Below are 22661 nucleotides of genomic sequence, written 5' to 3'. Positions count from 1 at the left end.
TGTAACTGGTTTAGGGTCCTCGTGGAGTCCCGCGAGGGGTCTCTCATACATTCTGACTCCTATACACAAGACCAGCCCCGACTGGCACCCACTACACACACCCCGACTAAAGGGTCAATCCAATTGCACGCAATGTATTCGCGGGTGCGAGTCATCGCGACAAAGGGCGCACTTGACAGTAGCCTGAATTTGCATGAAAGTGCTCGCAGCCCAATAGTGCGCCCAAGAAAATTATGCAAATGCGAGCTCTGAGCCGGCCGCGAGGGGTGTGAGATGCGGTGCCTTGTTGGCGTTTTAACACCGTTGCAACGGCAACTCGCACCCTTTGCGTGTAATTGGATTGAGCCCTATAACTCAAGCTGGCTCACTCTGTGGCTATGAGTTGCCCCCTCCCCTCTCTGCCGGATGGTGTACCTCTCAAATTTCACTGCCACAGAAGGAGCAATTTAATTAGGTGCAAGGTTTCTCAGTAGCTTTGGTTTATGCTCAAAAAAAAAGGGAATCGCAGTAACGATAACGTTGCTCATTTTTGCACAAACCCCTATAAGGTGACAATCGTTTCCTGCACCTCACGCAGAAACGTAACCCGCGAGGCTGCTGCGGAACCTTGCGGCTGATTGTAAAGGCTCTAAGTCTGTTTTCTGTCCTCTCCTCCATAAGCAGCAGAAGCGGCTCTCCCAGCGTTGTACCAGACACTATTGTCCGTCGGTTCCAAGTCCCGAGGAGCGCCTCAGACAGGGAGAGGTGCTAGATAGGACTCTCTGTGTGCTCAGCGATTACAGACAAAGAAGCCGTGTGTGCGTGTATGTGCCACAGATAACAGGGGTCAAACAAAATGTTTATTTTCCAAGATAAATGGAAATCTATATTTTATATATATATATATTTTTTTTTAAATTTAGCATTTTGCTCTCAGTACGGAGTTAGTGCCGATCGTCTGATATGAATCTGTACTGGAAAATTATTGAAAAAAAAAAAAAAAATTATATATATAAAATTCCTTTTTTAATGTTTCAAGCGTCTCATGTGGAGCGTTAGTTTAATCCCGTTGATTTGCTCGTGGCTTATTTCTGGTCGCAGCTGTGAAATTTGGCGGCCATGTTATCGGATACCTGAAACGAAGATATATGTATTTATTAATTTATTTATTTTTTTAGAAATTCCAGTTGCGGTCACGTGTGCGGTAACCTGCGCTGCTGACGGTGAGATCCGTGGTAAACGTTGGCGCTCTGTGTCAGAGGCTGTGGCTTTGATGCTGCCAGGGCTCTGTAAGCCAATTGTGGTTTCAGTCAATTTTGCTGCTAATGATACAGATGTCAGGTGGAGGGAAGGCAGCGTCCTGCATTGGAGGGGAATGGTCTCCCTGGTCCATTTGTCTGGACCCCCTCACAGCTGACTCTCACAGGAAGTGTAGAGAGGAGCTCCCAGCCCCTCCCTGCTCTCTCTCTCTCTCTCTCTCTCTCTCTCTCCCTCTCAGTAGCCGTGTAGTACAGGAACAATGAGGTGCAGCCAAGTTCACGCTCATCTGCTCGGCTAATACCCCTCCTCGTCGCCGCCTCCTCCTCTTCAGGGGATCCCTTTTGTTTTGCACCCTTGTGCCCGGGAGATGCCGTGGCAGTTACCGGCCACCACACCCACCTATTTCTTTGTGTGAGGAGGCAGCGAGGCTCTGACCATGGTCCAGCGGTTCAGCCTGAGACGCCAGCTGTCCAAGGTGGGTACAAGGGAAGGTGGCACTAGATTTACCATCCTTATGCCAGCTCCTCCGTACACTGCATCCGAGCACTTTTCCAGGCTGCCTAGAGATCTCTCTCTCGCACGGTGCCCTGTGTGTTCTTGCGTCCGCTCACATTAGATTGCAAGCTCTGTGCACCCACCTATCATTCGAATTTAACCCCTTCAGCACTTAAAAAATTTGTGGGTTTTTTTTTTATGCAATTTTTTTTTCCAGAACCATAACTACAAAACATGAAAAATGATATAAAATGTATAATGTTCCTGTTTTATATTTATTCAGATCTGAAGTATTGGTTTTCTTTCCTGCCTGATATGTGCTATTGGTCATTGCTGAAGTGCGGGGTGTGCATTGCACTGTCCTAGTCACCTTTTGTGAGGATGAGTGATTTGGGAATGTCGCGTCCTGTTCTCGTGGCTCTTGTACGGTGAATCGGTTCTATACCCCTCTGGGCAGCCGTGCCCATGCACCCGAGTATTGTACAGCTGCCGTCTACTTTCAGATGACTTTGTTTTAACTGCTGCAGCTTTTACAAATGCATTGTTCTATATATCTGCCCTCCGTTCTGTGCTTTTCAGCCAAGTACTTACATCTGGCAGAGTTGATTTTATGTCTTTATAGCTGCGGAATATGACACCGATGTGATTTAATGCACTGGACATAATATAGTTATGTCATCGGACAAACTCTCACTTTCCGCGTCGGGTTCATGGGGCCAGGCAGAGCGCTGTAGTGAGTTGTACCTTACTGTGGTAACACACAAGAGGTTATTACGAAGCTTTACACTGACTTCCTGTTAATTTCCTGACCAGCATCTACTTCAATTACAATGGGACTAACCAGTAAGGATAAATGAGTTTTCATTAGAGGAGTAAGCCTGTACTTGGCAGCAGCGATACCGCACAATCTGTAATTCGCACGCATTTGGGGGGGGAGGGGTGTGTGTGTAACGGAATGGCTGCATCCATACCCACAGCATGGAAATGCACCCACCAAGTTACAGATTGTTGGAAACAAACGCTCAGCTATAGAGCCCAATAGGCTGGCGCCATATGTGCACTGGCTGCCGATAACATGGTAACGGATTACCCCAGATCACTCGCCACCATTACTCAGTAGGGCATTTCCGGTGGTCTTTGTGTCACTGAGCTCACAATCGTACATTGCCAGGTGTGACGGGTGATTACGCGCGATCTGACTCTATCCTGCTCTGTTAGGCCTCATTGGACTGTTTTTGATGGAACTGGCAACTCTCACCCCATATGGACATTTTACAGTCAGTCTAACCCCCCCATCCCCCCTCCTCCCCAGTTGCACCCGCTTTGGCCTTGGCATTTTGGATTAAAGCATAGATATTCATGTCCTGGGTAATATCCACACTCCACCGTTCTTATGAAACCTATACAAATTAACCTGGGGCGGTCACTGACGTTGCTGTCAAAAGCCCCCCCCCCAACAATCACCCCTATTACAAAGTCACTGAGCTCTCATCTTGCAGCCATAATTATGAGCGGGAAAGACACCCCATCATTTGTATACATGACCTAGATTATGCCGCGGTGTTCGCTTATTAGCTGACGAGTCGCACCTGTGTGAGGGACCTTTTTATGTTCCCGGTGCCCCTGACTTACACCCCCCAGGTGTTTAATGCTTCTGTACATATAGGTTTAACCCTTTCTTCCTGCTGCATTTCCCAGGCCTCGCGTTTCAGCAGCTGGGGTAATGCTGTTCGGAGGGAGGCCGGTTTAAGCGGATTTCTCCAGCATTGAGCCGGCCACGGAGGTGAGAGCGGAGGGCTTGTGACCTCAGTGTATTTTTGGCTGCGTTATTGCGAATGTCAAACTGACGGGCAAGGCGGCCATCTTTAAATGCTCCCCAGAGTGTGTAAAGCTGCTGGGTTTATAGAACCGGTGATGGAGGAATACGTAGCGCGTGCTTAGCGGCGTTCTGGGCCTGCTCGCCTCTTAATGGGCACGAGTTGGTTTTAGCTCTTCCCTAAGGGGACATTTTGGTTTTCTATTTTTAACCGCATTATAGGCAGATGGTCCCTGGTTCTTTTTTTTTTTTTTTTTACCTTTCTTTAGTGAATTATTGTTTGTCCTTTGTTCTGTCATCTCACCGCACGTTGTATTATTTACAACTTACACAGTGCTCTTCCCTTCTGTATCGGTCTTCAGCGCTAGAAATAACTCGTGTTCAGCATGAGCTCAGCCGCTGTCCCAGCATGCCTTCCTCCCATGAATAGCACATAGCATAGCATAAGTCTCTGCATGAGATAAGGGGTTTGGGTACAGGATGCCGGCGGTCAGAATCCCGACGCAGGCAACCCTTAACCATCCCTCTCCACAGCCTAAACCTAACCCTCCCTCCCTGCAACCTAAATATACCCCTCCCCACAGCCTAATCCTAACACCCCCCCTTCCCCCGCAGCCTAAACCTAACCCTTCCCCCCCACCCCCCAGCTGCAGCCTAAACCTAAGGCAGTCCAAACCTAACCCTCCATCCCGGCAACCTAAACATAATCCCCCCCCCTTCCCCCGCAGCCAAAACTTAACCCACCCTCCTTCCCTGCAACCTAAACATGCCCCTCCCCACAGCCTAATCCTAACCCTTCCCCCGCAGCCTAAACCTAACCCATCCCCGCACCCCTGCAGCCTAAACCTAACCCACCCTCCCTGCAACCTATGCATAACCCTACCCCCAGCCTAATCCTAACCCTCCTTCCCCCGCAGCCTAAACCTAACCCTCCCTCCCTGCAGCCTAAACCTAACCCCCCCTCCCTCCCTGCAACCTAAACATGCCTCTCCCCACAGCCTAATCCTAACCCTCCTTCCCTCGCAGCCTAAACCTAACCCTTGCTCCCTGCAGCCTAATCCTACCCCACCCTCCCCGCAGCCTAATCCTAACCCTCCCCACAGCCTAAACCTAACCCTCCCTCCATGCAACCTAAATATACCCCTCCCTACAGCCTAATCCTAACACCCCCCCCTTCCCCCCACCCCCCAGCTGCAGCCTAAACCTAAGGCAGACCAAACCTAACCCTCCCTCCCGGCAACCTAAACATAATCCCCCCCTTCACCCGCAGCCAAAATTTAACCCACCCTCCCTCCCTGCAACCTAAACATGCCCCTCCCCACAGCCTAACCCATCCCCGCCCCCCTGCAGCCTAAACCTAACCCACCCTCCCTGCAGCCTAAACCTAAAGCAATCTAAGCCTAACCCACCCTCCCTCCCTGCAACCTAAGCATAACCCTACCCCCAGCCTAATCCTAACCCTCCTTCCCGAGCAGCCTAAACCTAACCCTTCCTCCCTGCAGCCTAAACCTAACCCACCCTCCATCCCTGCAACCTAAACATACCCCTCCCCACAGCCTAATCCTAACCCTCCTTCCTTCGCAGCCTAATCCTACCCCACCCTCCCCGCCACCTAATCCTACCCCACCCTCCCCGCCGCCTAATCCTAACCCTCCCCGCCCCCTAATCCTAACCCTCCCCACAGCCTAATCCTAACCCTCCCCGCAGCCTAATCCTAACCCTCCCCGCAGCCTAATCCTAACCCTCCCCACAGCCTAATCCTAACCCTCCCCGCAGCCTAAACCTAACCCTCCCCGCAGCCTAAACCTAACCCTCCCCCCCCCACCCCCCAGCTGCAGCCTAAACCTAAGGCAGTCCAAACCTAACCCTCCCTCCCGGCAACCTAAACATAATCCCCCCCTTCCCCCGCAGCCAAAATTTAACCCACCCTCCTTCCCTGCAACCTAAACATGCCCCTCCCCACAGCCTAACCCATCCCCGCCCCCCTGCAGCCTAAACCTAACCCACCCTCCCTGCAGCCTAACCCTCCCTCCCTGCAACCTAAGCATAACCCTACCCCCAGCCTAATCCTAACCCTCCTTCCCCCAAAGCCTAAACCTAACCCTCCCTCCCTGCAGCCTAAACCTAACCCACCCTCCCTCCCTGCAACCTAAACATGCCCCTCCCCACAGCCTAAACCTAACCCTCCCCCGCAGCCTAAACCTAACCCTCCCCTGCAGCCTAAACCTAACCCTCCCCAGCAGCCTAAACATAACCCTTCCTCCCTGCAGCCTAAACCTACTCCCCCCCCCCCCCCAGCCTAATCCTAACCCTCCCTCCCTGCAGCCTAAACCTACTCCCCCCCCCCCCCCCCAGCCTAATCCTAACCCTCCCTCCCTGCAGCCTAAACCTACTCCCCCCCCCCCCCCCCAGCCTAATCCTAACCCTCCCTCCCTGCAGCCTAAACCTACTACCCCCCCCCCCAGCCTAATCCTAACCCTCCCTCCCTGCAGCCTAAAAATAAGCTTCACCCCAGCAGCCTAAACCTATCCTCAGAGCATCATAAATGGCCCCTAGGCATATAATATCTCTTTGTGACCAGATCAACTCAATAGTGGGAAATAGAAATTATCTCCAATATATTCATCTTATGTAGTGCGGTATTTTATAGCCGCTGCATAACAATCTAGATATAATGGCAAATATCTCTGGTTCTGGAACGATATGGACGGTTGTTACATATGTTTTTGACTATGTGGTCAGTATCTTTTATATAGGACGAATGATTTAAGAATTAGTACCTTCAGGTACCGATAAGCTGCCACCATGGAATACACAGCTCTCCGGAGTATATCATAGACTATATAGGACGCCTGCCTGGGTATAAGTGCAGGTACTGAATGCACAGATCATCCATCCTGTTACTTCTGGTTATGTAGGCCGGGAACAATGTGCTATACATAGCTGAGTGCCGAGCGTCTTATGCAGCGAGTGTTACAGCAGATAAAGATGTTATTGCAGGAAGTGCTGGGTGAGAGTTTAGCTGTGATAATGCCGACAACGCTCTCAGCTGCCCGTGTCCTGCTCGATAATCACACTTCAGATATAGCAGTTAGTGTGAGCGCTGGGTTCTGCTTATTTAGCTCTTACATGAGACGCCCCTGAAGACGACTCTCAGAGCGCCAATACCTATTACCCTTTCCTATCTGTGGACGCTCAGCCCCCTCTCTGCACCCAATTCTTATCACAGACCGAGAGGTGTTGGTAGGTACGCTGCCCGCCTCGTCTGGGCGACCTTGCTGAATTACAGTTCAGATTAGGCAGCGTTACATAATTGCATCCTGACGGTTGTCCCTTTTTTTTTTTTAGTTCGTTTTCTCAAACGTTCATATAAGTAGCCGGGACATAAAAGCTTTGCAAGTGTTACATTGTCCGAAATATATATATGTTTTCACTGTTCACGTCTTGTACCTTGTGTCTGGTAAAGGAACACTTCTACTGTGCAGAGGGCTGGATGTAAAACCCCCGTCTGATGACTTTATGGTGTTTTGCAGAACTTCGGGCCTCACGGCTGTATCTCCAGCGTTTTGCGTTTCCTGCGTTGTACGTTATTGTGGTGCCACTCAATCTTCCTCCCCACATTGGGTGTAGAAAACAAGATGGAGAGAGAGTACTTCTCCGCGCCCAGCTCACCGATCTAAATCATGTTAAATCCTTTGTCCAAGGCCCGGGTTACTCTCCACTTGTGTTATAAGCCTGCTAAATGTGCACATCTTATGGGGCAATCTGTTATAAGGCCTCATCCCAAGAGTATGAAATGCAGAGGATCAGTAGGAATAACAGGAGACGCTAGGTGCACAGTCCAGTTAGGGTAAGATGTATCAGCCACTGAATAAATAAAACCCTGTATGCAAGTAGTAAGTCACATTGTTATATAGTAGCGTTTGCAAGTTGCTCAAAATCCGCAGTCTGTCTATATCAGTGGTTCTCAAACTCGGTCCTCAGGACCCCACACAGGTCACATTTTCCAGGTTACCCAGCAGGTGCACAGGTGTATTCATTACTCAATGACACATTTTATAAGGTCCGCAGGTGGAGCTAATTATTTCACTTGTGATTCTGTGAGGAGACCTGGAAAACATGCACTGTTTGGGGTCCTGAGGATGGAGTTTGAGAACCACTGGTCTATAGGATGCTGCCGGAAAGGGCAAGTTATAACACGTTTGTTAGTTGTAGCATAAAATGATTACGTGCCCTGATGAAGCCGCTCTTTCATCTGTCTGGTTTCTGTGCTCTTCAGCAAGGTATCTATAGCCTATTGATGAAGTTGTTTGGGTATCCTTGATGTTTGATGTGAGCTGCTTGCTGCAAGGAGCTAAAGGAAGAATAGATGATAAAGCAAAGCATAGTAACTTGCAGAGTGCGTATACTAGCCAATGGATTTAAACGATCTGCAGGTGGAGACTCGTACCCTGGAGTGCCCTCCTTGTGTGCCTAGTATGCTTTGTGCGAGTTGTGTTCAAGTAAAGGTTGCAGATAGGGAACATTGGGGGTCATTCAGACCCGCTCGCAAGAGCAGGACGCTCGCAAGCGGGTCGATGTTCCCCCACTGCGCATGCGCACGACGGAGGGAGTTCCGTCGTGCGCATGCGCGAGACCCGGCGAGCGACGGGCTCTCCATCGCTCCGGGTCTCGCACCAAAGGGGGCGTGCTGTCGATGTTGATTGACAGCACGCCCCCTTTGGTGGGCGTGCCGGGGGCGTGCCTGCCAGACGGAGGCGTTCCCATGGGAGCGCCTACCGTCTGAAGCCGGCCCCACTGATATCACTAGTGATGTCAGTGGGAGTGATTTTGGCTCTGATTGAGCCAAAACCACTCCAGGGCGTGCGGCAGCGAGACCCTACCGCAGGGTCTCCGTCGCAAGCCCGATGCATCATGGACGCTTACATATGCTGTGGGTGGTCACCCACAGCTATGCGAGCGGCCAGGAGGCCGCTCCATTTTCATGGAGGAGGGCACTGATTCAGAGCGAGCGCTCTGGTCAGAGCGTTTGGCTCTGAATCAGGCCCATTGATCCCTATGGAAGGGTTGGGAATGTCGACATAAATCATGAAGAAAGTGCTAAGTTGTTGACTTGTTAGACTGTTGACATATCGTCCCTGGCGGCCCAGCGGTGACTTACCTGCTTCTGATGGCTGCAGCAGCGTCATCCGGATCCCAGCAGACATTTGACTGTGACTTCTGGGTCAGACCTCCGACCCTGCTAACTCTCCCCCTAGTGCCTAGCACAAACACCCTTCCCCGCAGCCTAACCCTAATGTCGACATTCTGGCAATGCCGACATATCATAGTCTTCATTTCTAGCACCCTGCACCTGTCACCCCCCTGCAGTTCCTCTTTCCTGCCTGGAGTGTCGCTCTGTGCTCTGGTGCCTCTAGCACACTCTGGTCTGTATCTCAGCACTTTGTTGCATTAGCTGAGTGTGCTAGAAGCACCAGAGTAGAGAGCAAGACCCCAGGCAGGAATAGAGGCACTGCATGGGCTGTGACAGGTGCAGCGTGCTATGATGAACACTATTTCACATGTCGACATTCTGACAATGTCGGCACTGTATTTGTCGACATTGTAACTGGGCCACATTGTGTACCCTTTGACTACATCCCCTATGGAAAAGGTGCATGAGCAGACTAATAGGGCCAGAACCTCTGCCAGCGCCACCTTCAGACCATTCAGTGAACCACAGTTGCAATGTCATGTGGCGCCGAGGTCACCAAGTGGTCCGCACAGCCCACAGGAAGGTACCAGGGGCACAGGGGAAGTGTCTACTTGTACAAATCTTTTACTGGAAGGACAGTGCTTCAGCGCACCTTGTTCCAGCCTGTATTAGGCACCAATTATCTCTTCTTAGAATGCACCAGTGGTAAAGTGACTGTATAAATCAGACTACGGTGCCTTGTAATGCAAATACAACTTTTCATATTTAAACTGTGCAAACAATTATTTGGAAGTTCTTATGGGAATAGTATAGTAAGGTGGGGATAATAGTCCAGCACAGCTCCTGCTAAAACCCAATTCTGATACCTGCTTGAATTTTCAACCCTACACGATAATACTAGTTCTGAGAATGGATGGCACAAGCTAAGCCTACAGATGCGTCGCCATTCACCTGGCGGTTTCGCTCCTTACGGCGTGAGATGCTAGACATGACTCGGTCACTCCGCCACGAGAAGCGATTTCTGCTTTCCTAAATTTGCATCTTTTTTTGCATTTTAGCCGCATACAGATTAGCGACGGACTCTCGTACATACAGTAAGTACATGAAATGCCAGCGTGGGGCATCCTCAGATTATTACCGTGCGCGTGGGGTGGCTGCGTAGAAGCTGCTAGTGTAGGTTGTGATTGGTTGGAAGGGACAGCGTGCAGAGAGTTGGTGCCTTCTGCTTTAGAGATGTCCTTTAGTTTCTGCTCATTTGCTGCAATCTCACGGACATTGCTTCAGACCACAGAATACCCGCCTCGTCCGTGGGCATCTGACGGGTCTGGATTGATCTGTATCTCCGTAAGCTAAACTGCCAGAAGCAAGTGATTTGCATGTGATGCCTGCTCGGGGCCAGGGCATGGACGGCCGCCCGATCCTTATCTGCAGTAACAGGATGGCAGTCATTGTTATGCTATGGATTTACGAGGCTGGCGTGCCTGAGGTTTATACGCTGGCAGGGCTTCAGAATAAATATTAGTCCTGGTGTGTGTCTGTGGCACAGAGAAGCAATGCAACAAGCTGGCCGCGCCCCCGCTGAGAGCCGTGCCAAAGGGTCCCTGCTGCGAAGTAATGTGCCGCAAAGTGTAGAAGAGATTAACTGAAATCTCAGTCCCATGTGAATGGCATCATGTAATATTATATATAAGAGCACCAATATTATGACAGACGTCACCTCACCACAAGCTATTGTCCTCTGTTATCCACCTGGTAAGGCTTCTGTGAGTACCCTGCAGTGTATTTAGGCATACTGGTAGGAAGTCTAATGTGCGCAAGGAAATGTCTCCCCCAAAATCAAATCATCTTCTATATCTTCTGTCCTTATTAGTGTCTGGGGTATTTCGTTACACAGGTGTCAGATCCCTCACTTGGAATTGTTGGGACTTTGGGGATTTTTTTCCGGATAAAGGTTTTATACTTAAGCACTTTTAAAATGCCCACCCTGCCTGTTACATTGCTCAGCAGTGCTCCTCGCAGTGACTGTAATGACCATGCCTACGAGATGACGCACTCTCTGTGCTCCTCACAGTGACTGTAATGACCATGCCTACGAGATGACGCACTCTCTCTGTGCTCCTCGCAGTGACTGTAATGACCATGCCTACGAGATGATGCACTCTCTCTGTGCTCCTCGCAGTGACTGTAATGACCATGCCTATGAGATGATGCACTCTCTCTGTGCTCCTCGCAGTGACTGTAATGACCATGCCTATGAGATGACGCACTCTCTGTGCTCCTCACAGTGACTGTAATGACCATGCCTACGAGATGGTACACTCTCTCTGTGCTCCTCGCAGTGACTGTAATGACCATGCCTATGAGATGACGCACTCTCTGTGCTCCTCACAGTGACTGTAATGATCATGCCTACGAGATGACGCACTCTCTCTGTGCTCCTCGCAGTGACTGTAATGACCATGCCTATGAGATGACGCACTCTCTGTGCTCCTCACAGTGACTGTAATGACCATGCCTACGAGATGGTGCACTCTCTCTGTGCTCCTCGCAGTGACTGTACTGACCATGCCTACGAGATGGTGCACTCTCTCTGTGCTCCTCGCAGTGACTGTAATGACCATGCCTACGAGATGACGCACTCTCTCATTGCTCCTCGCAGTGACTGTAATGACCATACCTACGAGATGACGCACTCTCTCATTGCTCCTCGCAGTGACTGTAATGACCATGCCTATGAGATGGTGCACTCTCTCTGTGCTCCTCGCAGTGACTGTAATGACCATGCCCACGAGATGATGCACTCTCTCTGTGCTCCTCGCAGTGACTGTAATGACCATGCCTACGAGATGGTGCACTCTCTCTCTGTGCTCCTCGCAGTGACTGTAATGACCATGCCTATGAGATGGTGCACTCTCTCTATGCTCCTCGCAGTGACTGTAATGACCATGCCTACGAGATGGTACACTCTCTCTGTGCTCCTCGCAGTGACTGTAATGACCATGACTACGAGATGACGCACTCTCTGTGCTCCTCGCAGTGACTGTAATGACCATGCCTATGAGATGATGCACTCTCTCTGTGCTCCTCGCAGTGACTGTAATGACCATGCCTATGAGATGACGCACTCTCTCTGTGCTCCTCGCAGTGAATGTAATGACCATGCCTACGAGATGGTGCACTCTCTCTGTGCTCCTCGCAGTGACTGTAATGACCATGCCCACGAGATGATGCACTCTCTCTGTGCTCCTCGCAGTGACTGTAATGACCATGCCTACGAGATGGTGCACTCTCTCTCTGTGCTCCTCGCAGTGACTGTAATGACCATGCCTATGAGATGGTGCACTCTCTCTATGCTCCTCGCAGTGACTGTAATGACCATGCCTACGAGATGGTACACTCTCTCTGTGCTCCTCGCAGTGACTGTAATGACCATGACTACGAGATGACGCACTCTCTGTGCTCCTCGCAGTGACTGTAATGACCATGCCTATGAGATGATGCACTCTCTCTGTGCTCCTCGCAGTGACTGTAATGACCATGCCTATGAGATGACGCACTCTCTGTGCTCCTCGCAGTGACTGTAATGACCATGCCTATGAGATGATGCACTCTCTCTGTGCTCCTCGCAGTGACTGTAATGACCATGCCTATGAGATGACGCACTCTCTCTGTGCTCCTTGCAGTGAATGTAATGACCATGACTACGAGATGACGCACTCTCTCTGTGCTCCTCGCAGTGACTGTAATGACCATGCCTACGAGATGACGCACTCTCTCTGTGCTCCTCGCAGTGAATGTAATGACCATGACTACGAGATGACGCACTCTCTCTGTGCTCCTCGCAGTGACTGTAATGACCATGCCTATGAGAAGACGCACTCTCTCTGTGCTCCTCGAAGTGACTGTAATGACCATGCCTACGAGATGACGCACTCTCTCTGTGCTCCTCGAAGTGACTGTAATGACCATGCCTACGAGATGACGCACTCTCTCTGTGCTCCTCGCAGTGACTGTAATGACCATGCCTATGAGATGAAGCACTCTCTCTGTGCTCCTCGCAGTGACTGTAATGACCATGCCTATAAGAAGACGCACTCTCTCTGTGCTCCTCGCAGTGACTGTAATGACCATGCCTATGAGATGGTGCACTCTCTTTGTGCTCCTCGCAGTGACTGTAATGACCATGCCCATGAGATGGTGCACTCTCTCTGTGCTCCTCGCAGTGACTGTAATGACCATGCCTACGAGATGATGCACTCTCTCTGTGCTCCTCGCAGTGACTGTAATGACCATGCCTACGAGATGACGCACTCTCTGTGCTCCTCGCAGTGAATGTAATGACCATGCCTACGAGATGATGCACTCTCTCTGTGCTCCTCGCAGTGACTGTAATGACCATGCCTACGAGATGATGCACTCTCTGTGCTCCTCGCAGTGACTGTAATGACCATGCCCACGAGATGATGCACTCTCTCTGCGCTTCTCGCAGTGACTGTAATGACCATGCCTACGAGATGATGCACTCTCTCTGTGCTTCTCGCAGTGACTGTAATGACCATGCCTACGAGATGATGCACTCTCTCTGTGCTCCTCTCAGTGACTGTTATGACCATGCCTATGAGATGGTGCACTCTCTCTGTGCTCCTCGCAGTGACTGTAATGACCATGCCTACGAGATGACGCACTCTCTCATTGCTCCTCGCAGTGACTGTAATGACCATACCTATGAGATGACGCACTCTCTGTGCTCCTCGCAGTGACTGTAATGACCATGCCTACGAGATGATGCACACTCTGTGCTCCTCGCAGTGACTGTTATGACCATGCCTATGAGATGACGCACTCTCTCTGTGCTCCTCGCAGTGACTGTAATGACCATGCCTATGAGAAGACGCACTCTCTGTGCTCCTCGCAGTGACTGTAATGACATGCCTATGAGATGACGCACTCTCTCTGTGCTCCTCGCAGTGACTGTAATGACCATGCCTACGAGATGACGCACTCTCTCTGTGATCCTCGCAGTGACTGTAATGACCATGCCTACGAGATGACGCACTCTCTCTGTGCTCCTCGCAGTAACTGTAATGACCTTGCCCATGAGAAGACGCACTCTCTCTGTGATCCTCGCAGTGACTGTAATGACCATGCCTATGAGATGACGCACTCTCTGTGCTCCTCGCAGTGACTGTAATGACCATGCCTATGAGATGACGCACTCTCTGTGCTCCTCGCAGTGACTGTAATGACCATGCCTAGGAGATGATGCACTCTTTCTATTTCGGGAACACCTGGAGTGAGGGAACTCCTCCAACCAACAGCTTTCCACCAGGACTGGGGAAAGTGCATTCATTCTGCAGTAGTCAGGGGGTACCCCTATTAATTGTTTATATCTAGTCATACAATAGGGCAGGCCTGGCCAACCTGTGGCTCTCCAGCTGTTGTGAAACTACAAGTCCCATCATACTTTATCAGCTGATCAGTGGGAGGGCATGACAGCCACAGGTTGGCCAGGTCTGCAAAAGGGCATAGGTTCCCAACCTCGGTCCTTAAGGCACCCTAACGGTCCCGACTATCGGGATCACAGTGCCGGTAAGTACTAGGGATAGGCACTAGGAATCAAGTTAGCTTTAGGCACTGGGGGGGAGGCTAAGGTGTAAGCAGCAGGGAGGGGGAGGGTTTGGATACTGACTGACAGGTGTTGGTATCCTAAGCCTGTCAGGATTCTGACTGCCGGCATTCCGTACCCAACCCCATTGCACCACAGGCTGCCGGACATGACTAAAGTTGCTGCTTGTTATTTTTACTCTCCTGCGACTTTGACTTCAGGTAGTGCCCAGCGGTCAGTGTTCTGGAATGTTTGTGCCCTTGTGGTTTTGGCCAATGATGGTTCAGGCTAAAACAGTAATTGTCTAACTTGACACAAGCATTTTGTGCACCCACACCCTGTATATAGCAGTAATATGTTGGAGAGTAAAAACCGGTTTGGGGACCAGCTGTGCAAACACAGGAACAGAACAGCCAAGAGTCCCAATATTGGAGCGTTGTGTCTGGTGAGGAGCACAGACGCCCATCCCTCCCCCAGCGGCCTTATCTCCAGGTCCCCACACCTGCAGGTTCTTATCACTAAATCCTCCTGTGGTACACCTGTTCCCTCCTTGAAGAGGATATTTTGGAGTCACTGTAAACCCCCCCCCCCCCCATCACCAAAGCGCCTCTGGCACAAAAGCTGAGTCTTCCTGGACTAAGCTAAAGTTCCAAAACCTATGTAAGCCGGGATGATTCCAGCAGGGAATGGCAAGTAGCCGTCTCCTGCTTATCTGTGATTTTTATGTAAGCAATTAAGATAAAGGCAGGTTTATGAGCGTATAGAACAGGTCAAAATCCTACTTTTACCGCTGTAATCGCCATGTGTTGTTGTTTGCTGACTAATTATATTATATAAGTGATGAGCGGGCTGAGAAATTATTCACTGGGTCAGACTTTTCCAGCTTTGTCCCAGAACGCACAGTGTTTATCTTAGCGCTCTGTTGTATTCATATTAGGATTCAGTCCGCTGATTCATGGGCACATGGGTGTCAGGAGAGGGGGACATGCCCGGCGATGAACACACTGCAGGGAATGAGGGAAAAAAGCTGCCTCCGATTTATTTCCAACGGGCAAAACTTTTATATTTGTATTGGCGATGCCCCAAAGATGGAGGCTGCGAATGAAAACTGCCGTCTCTGGGCATGCAAAGGACTCGGCTGGGCAATATGCCCCTTAGGGAGGTTGGAGGCAGTCAGTGCCCCCCAGACATCTGTGGTTTGCAGGAGCCTGAGGAGATTGAGCTGACCTGTGACAGGAAAGCAGATTTTGGGGAAGTGACCCCTTGTGTTCTCGCAGAGGCAGCAGCGGGCACAGCAGTGTTTATAGAGCCGGCTCTGAGCTCATGTGACTGGTCAGCTGCTCCCTCCTGGGGTGATTTCATAACACGTTCCAGAATGCATGATCCGCAGCGCGCTCGCCTGTACACCGGCCACGCACTCACGTTCTCAGCAGAAACCGTATGTGACCCCATTTACGGGAGCACAGGGGCAGAGGACAATGCAGAGCTGTCTGCACATGGGGGGAAATGAGATTACTAGCCTGGATATCCTGCTGCTACTTACTATATCCTGCTAGAATAATTATTACCTTTACACACAGTCTGGGCTGTCCTGCTCTTCTAGAGGACATGGAGGCAAAATGCAGTATTCTGAAATAATGAATTTCTCCAACATACTAATCTTTTAGAATTGCAGTATGGTACACACTGGGGGCCTGATTCAGACCCGTTCGTAAGCGTCCGCACGCTCGCTCTGAGCGATGGTCGCACAACTGCGCATGCGTAAGGATCGCAATGCGCGTGCGCAAACCAGTCATTGCGGTCGGAAATCGTGCGCTCGTAAAAAAACAGAGGGGCTGCTATTTTGAGTGGCCGAATGTGCCGTTTGTGGGTGGTAACAGGGGAAGGTGCTTGAAAACGTGGTAGTGGAGATCCGAACGCAGGCGTGCCCAACGGTCAAAACGGCGTTTAATGGGAGTGCATAATTAGCAGCGGAGCGTCATCGATCACGTCACTTGGTTGTCTTTTAGCCTGAACTGCTCGCAGTGATTACGGGAAGTAATTCCTACCTCAAGCGCTGCGAGCAGTTCAGATGCCGTTCGATGTTCCCGATTAATCTAATAAAAACAGGAGATGACGTGATTTGCGAACGGCAAAGGGGCGTCTTGAAAAAATAGCGAGCGCATTTAGTGGACGCTCGCACAGACATAGAGGCGTCATCACACCGCAAAGAGCGAGCGCTCAATTTAAATATCCCGCCCCTTTTTGAGAGCGAGCGGCCGCAAATAGCGTCCGGGTCTGAATCAGGCCCTGGGTTTACAATCTGTTGCTATCTATCGTCGAACTACAAATCCCAGCATGATCTGCCGGCTACTGTTAGAAGTTGCAGCTCTAGCGGAGCCGGTGTGTTAGTTTCCTAACCTAGTACGTGCTAAGTACATTAACAACACAAGATGGCTTACTGCAGGGGTGCTCAACTTGCGGCCCTCCAGCTGTTGTGGAACTACACATTCCAGCATGCCCTGCCAAATTTTTTGCTATTAGGTAATGCTACAATTGTAGTAGGGCATCCTGGGATGTGTAGTTCCACGACAGCTGGAGGACCGTATGTTGAGCACCCCTGGCTTACTGTAATAACACACACACAGTTGTATAGGGAAAAGTTTCCATAAAATTGAAATAACATTTATTATTGTGTTTCTTTTATGTACAATTGAGAGAAAACTAAATGTAATTATTATGTTATTTATATAGTGTAGCTGCACATATTACCCAGCACTTATTTCAGTCATCCACATCAGTCCCTGCAACCAGCAGAGCTTACGATCTATATTCCCTGCCACACATTTTCGCAGAAGCTAATCAACTGAACAGAATGTTGTTTGAGGTGTGGGGAGTGACCCTTGCCAACAATGGAGAGAACATACAAACTCAAACCCAAAATTGGCCAAGACTGGGATGTGAACTGATGACCTCAGTGCTGTGAAGTGGCAATGCTGACCACTATGCTAACCACAGCTGATGTTTCAGGAGCAGCCTGAGGTGGGATAACGGTGACAGGATGTCTGCACTGCTTCATGAAAATCTGCCCCCCCCCCCCCCCCCCCTCACCACCGTCACATCTGTTATCCCAGATCTCTGCAGTTCTGCCATTTTTATAGATCTTGACTTCAGTGTAACTTTACTTTAAGGTCATTTGTATTTATGTATTATTTATTGTTTACCTGATAAGTTCTTTCTGTGTGTTAAAAATACAAAGAACAGGATTCTTTATGGACTTCGTAGTAACATGAAGGTGTTTTCCATGCAATAAATATGTAATTGTATTAAAAAGAATACTAGGGGAAAACCAGTTATTAATGATCGGCAAATATGTAATGCATGAACATTTGTATTCATTCTATTTATTCATAATGTAGTGGGGGTGGTTCACTGGTATAGCTGTACTGGGATGTGTATAATGTCAGTGTGACTGGTGTAGCTGTACTGGGATGTGTATAATGTCAGTGTGACTGGTGTAGCTGTACTGGGATGTGTATAATGTCAGTGTGACTGGTGTAGCTGTACTGGGATGTGTATAATGTCAGTGTGACTGGTGTAGCTGTACTGGGATGTGTATAATGTCAGTGTGACTGGTATAGCTGTACTGGGATGCGTATAATGGCAGTGTGACTGGTATAGCTGTACTGGGATGTGTATAATGGGCCTGATTCAGAGCCGCTCGTAAGCGACTGCTCGTTCGCTCCGAGCGATGTTTGCCCTACTGCGCATGCATACGGATCGTTATACGCATGTTCGAACCAGTCAGTGCGGTCGAAATTCATGTGCTCGCAAAATAGCGAATGCCTGATAATTTGAGTGACAGGAGGAGGCGTATGTGGGTGGTAACAGGGGAAGGTGCTTGAAAACGGGGAGTGGAGATCAGAACGCAGGCGTGCTTAAAGGTCAAAACGGGCGTTTTAAGGGTGTGCATAATTAAAACAGCAGCGTCATTGACCACGTCACTGGGTTATTTTATAGCCAGAACTGCTCGCAAAATTGTGGTAGCAAAAACCAACCACAAGAATAGCGAGCAGTTCATACCCTGGTCGATGTACTCGATTAATCTAATAATTAGTGGACATGACGTAGGATGCGAGCGGCCAGGGGGCGTATTTTTTTTCAAAAAGCGACCGCAAGTTTTGTTCGCTCGTTCAGACCTAGAGGCGTGAACAGACCGCAAGGAGCGAAAGGTTCATTTGAATAGCCACCCCTATTTTCTGGACGAGCGAGCGCTAATTGCGTCCGGCTCTGAATCAGGCCCAATGTCAGTGTGACTGGTATAGCTGTACTGGGATGTGTATAATGTCAGTGTGACTGGTATAGCTGTACTGGGATGTGTATAATGTCAGTGTGACTGGTGTAGCTGTACTGGGATGTGTATAATGTCAGTGTGACTGGTATAGCTGTACTGGGATGTGTATAATGTCAGTGTGACTGGTATAGCTGTACTGGGATGTGTATAATGTCAGTGTGACTGGTATAGCTGTACTGGGATGTGTATAATGTCAGTGTGACTGGTGTAGCTGTACTGGGATGTGTATAATGGCAGTGTGACTGGTGTAGCTGTACTGGGATGTGTATAATGGCAGTGTGACTGGTATAGCTGTACTGGGATGTGTATAATGGCAGTGTGACTGGTATAGCTGTACTGGGATGTGTAAACGCCTGCCCGGTGACTGCAGAGTAATTTCATTTTGGAAGCTCAGCAATTTTCAGGCCACAACATATTTTGTTGCTGGGAGATATCGCACGTGGGTGTTGGATGTGAAATATTCTGCAATTAGTGAGTGCAGAGAATGTAACGTCTGGGTGTTATGCCACCTCTGCCCCCTCAACTGCCGCTGTCATACAGAAGTTATTAGGAAGCTTCAAAACATTTTGCAGGCTCCAACCGATGCCATTATTATGCCCCTTGTTTGACAATTGTCACATGGGGCTTATTCAATTCTAGCGACTCGTCCCGGCTTCTCACGGGAGCAATTTTGATTTTGAGGCGATAGTCATTTTTAACCAAGGTCTTATAAGATCGCCTTGTAGACGACATTAGTAGTTTTCTCTCCTGACTCAACACAAAAAGATTTAGTTTTGACATGACATGCAAAGGGTCACGTAAAGAGAAATCACAGAATCTCACGGACATGGGTGTATAGCTGCATGTTCTACTGTTCTCTCCCGGTGTAACCCAGGCGCATATAGTACTGTTCTCTCCTGGAGTAACCCAGGCACATATACTACTGTTCTCTCCTGGTGTAACCCAGGCACATACACTACTGTTCTCTCCTGGTGTAACCCAGGCACATATACTACTGTTCTCTCCTGGTGTAACCCAGGCACATATACTACTGTTCTCTCCTGGTGTAACCCAGGCACATATACTACTGTTCTCTCCTGGTGTAACCCAGGCACATATACTACTGTTCTCTACTGGTGTAACCCAGGCACATATACTACTGCTCTCTCCTGGTGTAACCCAGGCACATATACTACTGTTCTCTCCTGGTGTAACCCAGGCGCATATACTACTGCTCTCTCCTGGTGTATGAGTGACGTACATATGACCCTTGCAGAGCAGCTGAATGTTTCTTGCTGTGCAAATTTTGTCTTTTTTTTTTTTTTACCTCTGCGTTTGTGGTGTAAAATACGTCCAGCTCTACGTCAGCAGCACAATTGTTTATTACTTTTTCTGCTGTTGTGAATAACCGTGCCCACAACACTGGTGTCCGGCGCAGTTCAGCTTTTTATTTGTTTCATAGAACAGATATTTGTCACAATAGTTCTGTAGAAGTTATAGGAACTTCTACAGAACTATAGAAGTTATAGGAACTTCTATTATAGCGGAGATTAGTTTCTCTCTGTGGGGGGGAGTTTTTTCTTCACGTTTTTGCAAACTTCTTATCGTTAAGCCTATTAATAGACTGCAGGGAGCCTATCCTGGCTGCATTGCGCTCCATAGGCTGTCAGTCTTGTACTTGTAGTTCTGGGACTTGTAGTTCTTGTAAGCGTCAGCCGGCATGCATTCTCTGCCTGTGGCTGGAACATGCACGGTCATCGTTGACCGGCTTCTCTCCTCTGAGCCGAGGTAACTGGCAGTGGTGACCATCACTGTGATATGTTATATATTACCCATTTATCGGCCAGTCTGCTCCGTATATCAGCACCGGGCTGATACTTTTCCAGAAATATTCTGTAACTGCTCAGAAAACGTTTAAGCGGTCAGAGGAGATCTGTGCCGTATCCAGCTTCTGTTATTATTAAATGCGCTTCCCATGAATCATCGCAATCCGCTGTAACCGGACTCTTCACGATGGTTAGAAGCTGCTTGTTTTATGCAGGAACAGACACCACCGCTGCCGGGCAGGAGCACAAGTGTCTGTCTGTGTTATAATTCCATATACAGGGGCTGTAGGGAGGACGGGGTTATTGCTTGTGAAGCTGGGGGCATGGACCTCACAGGATGTTTCCATTCAGATGGGATGATAACACCAACAGCTGTTCTGTATGTACTAACCTTGTACAGTCACTTTGCTGCTAACTCCTCTCCGCCAGAGAGTTTGACCGATCTCTTTAATAGGACTGCGCTACCCAACCTTTATAACCTGCAGATGGGTCCTCGTAAGCCATGCCGCGTGGGAGAGCCGCCGGGTCCTGTGCAAGTCCCCGGAAAATGCGTCTAGAAGTTGCAATCTGTTGCGACAAACTTCTTCTTCAGGAGACTGCGCTGATTAATGTGATATGTGACACTTGTATACCTGTGTGCGACTGAGTCTGTAAATATAGCACACCGGAACTTGGCGTGGTAAAAAAGCCGTGGCCGTTGCATCGTAGCACTTAGACAGATTCAGGCTCAGTCGTAAACCGATATACAAGTGTCTCGTATCATATTAATCTGCGCAGTCTCGTGGTGCGTCTCAGGGTTTTATTCAGAGGTGGACAGAATTGCAGAGCCGCACACAAGCCGTTCTGCAATTCCGTCCATCGAAAATTCAAATACAGCCGGAGGTGTCTGTAAGAAACGAAAAAGACATACGGTGCAAGCAGAGTCACACGGGACCTGGCGTGCCGGGAGGGGCTGCACCATTAATGTGTGCGGACACATCTATATCAGGGCTCGACAAATTTTTGTACAATCTAGGAGCCATCTTAAAAGTTTAGGATCCAGACCATCGTCCATTACCAAAATATATGAAAGCTTGTATAGGCCACCGTACATGCTCTTTCAGTGCCCCTCAACCTAGTAGTAAGCCCCCTGTAATAGCGCCCCCAGTGGTAAACCCCTTGTAAAAGTGCCCCCAATAGTAAGCCCCCTGTAATAGCGCCCCCAGTAGTAAGCCCCTTGTAATAGTGCCCCCAGTAGTAAGCCCCTTGTAATAGTGCCCCCGGTAGTGAGCCCCCTGTAATAGTGCCCCCAGTAGTAAGCCCCTTGTAATACTGCCCCCGGTAGTGAGCCTCTGTAATAGTGCCCCCAGTAGTAAGCCCCTTGTAATAGTGCCCCCTCTAATAGTGCCCCCAGTAGTAAGCCCCCCTCTAATAGTGCCCCCAGTAGTAAGCCCCCCTGTAATAGTGCCCCCAGTAGTAAGCCCCCCTGTAATAGTGCCCCCAGTAGTAAGCCCCCTGTAATAGTGCCCCCAGTAGTAAGCCCCTTGTAATAGTGCCCCCAGTAGTGAGCCCCCTGTAATAGTGCCCCCAGTAGTGAGCCCCCTGTAATAGTGCCCCCAGTAGTGAGCCCCCTGTAATAGTGCCCCCAGTAGTGAGCCCCTTGTAATAGTGCCCCCGGTAGTGAGCCCCATGTAATAGTGCCCCAGTAGTGAGCCCCCTGTAATAGTGCCCCCAGTAGTAAGCCCCCTGTAATAGTGCCCAAAGTAGTAAGCCCCCTGTAATAGTGCCCCCAGTAGTAAGCCCCCAGTAGAAGGCCCTCTGTAATAGCTCCCCCAGTAGTAAGCCCCCTGTAATAGTGCCCCCAGTAGTAAGCCCCTTGTAATAGTGCCCCCAGTAGTAAGCCCCTTGTAATAGTTCCCCCAGTAGTAAGCCCCCTGTAATAGAGCCCCCAGTAGTAAGCTCCCTGTAATAGTGCCCCCAGTAGTAAGCTCCCTGTAATAGTGCCCCCAGTAGTAGGCCCCCTGTAATAGTGCCCCCTGTAATAGTGCCCCCAATAGTAAGCCCCCTGTAATAGTGCCCCCTGTAATAGTGCCCCCAGTAGTAAGCCCCCTGTAATAGTGCCCCCAGTAGTAAGCTCCCTGCAATAGTGCCGCCTGCCGCTCTTCGGAACTATAGGAGTGACGTCATGACGTCTC

At 49.6% G+C, this 22661-nt stretch overlaps 1 protein-coding gene across 4 annotated transcripts in view; it reads left to right on the top strand.

The window, feature by feature from the left end:
- Window positions 1-22661, top strand: part of TMCC1 (transmembrane and coiled-coil domain family 1) — a 121168-nt gene that overhangs the window by 51222 nt on the left and 47285 nt on the right. The window contains exon 1 of one of the 4 annotated variants that reach the window (XM_088450243.1): window positions 1628-1714. The exons of the other annotated variants lie outside the window; for them this stretch is intronic. Within the exon in view, the coding sequence (XP_088306369.1) occupies window positions 1676-1714 (39 nt within the window). The 5' untranslated portion in view covers window positions 1628-1675. Of the gene's footprint in view, window positions 1-1627; window positions 1715-22661 lie in introns of those variants that run through there. 4 annotated transcript variants of the gene reach the window in all.

This window comes from Taudactylus pleione, unplaced genomic scaffold, assembly GCF_031769625.1.
Source record: "Taudactylus pleione unplaced genomic scaffold, aTauple2 ptg000512l, whole genome shotgun sequence".
Classification (NCBI taxonomy): domain Eukaryota; kingdom Metazoa; phylum Chordata; class Amphibia; order Anura; family Myobatrachidae; genus Taudactylus; species Taudactylus pleione.
This window is presented reverse-complemented; position numbering and strand designations above follow the sequence as displayed.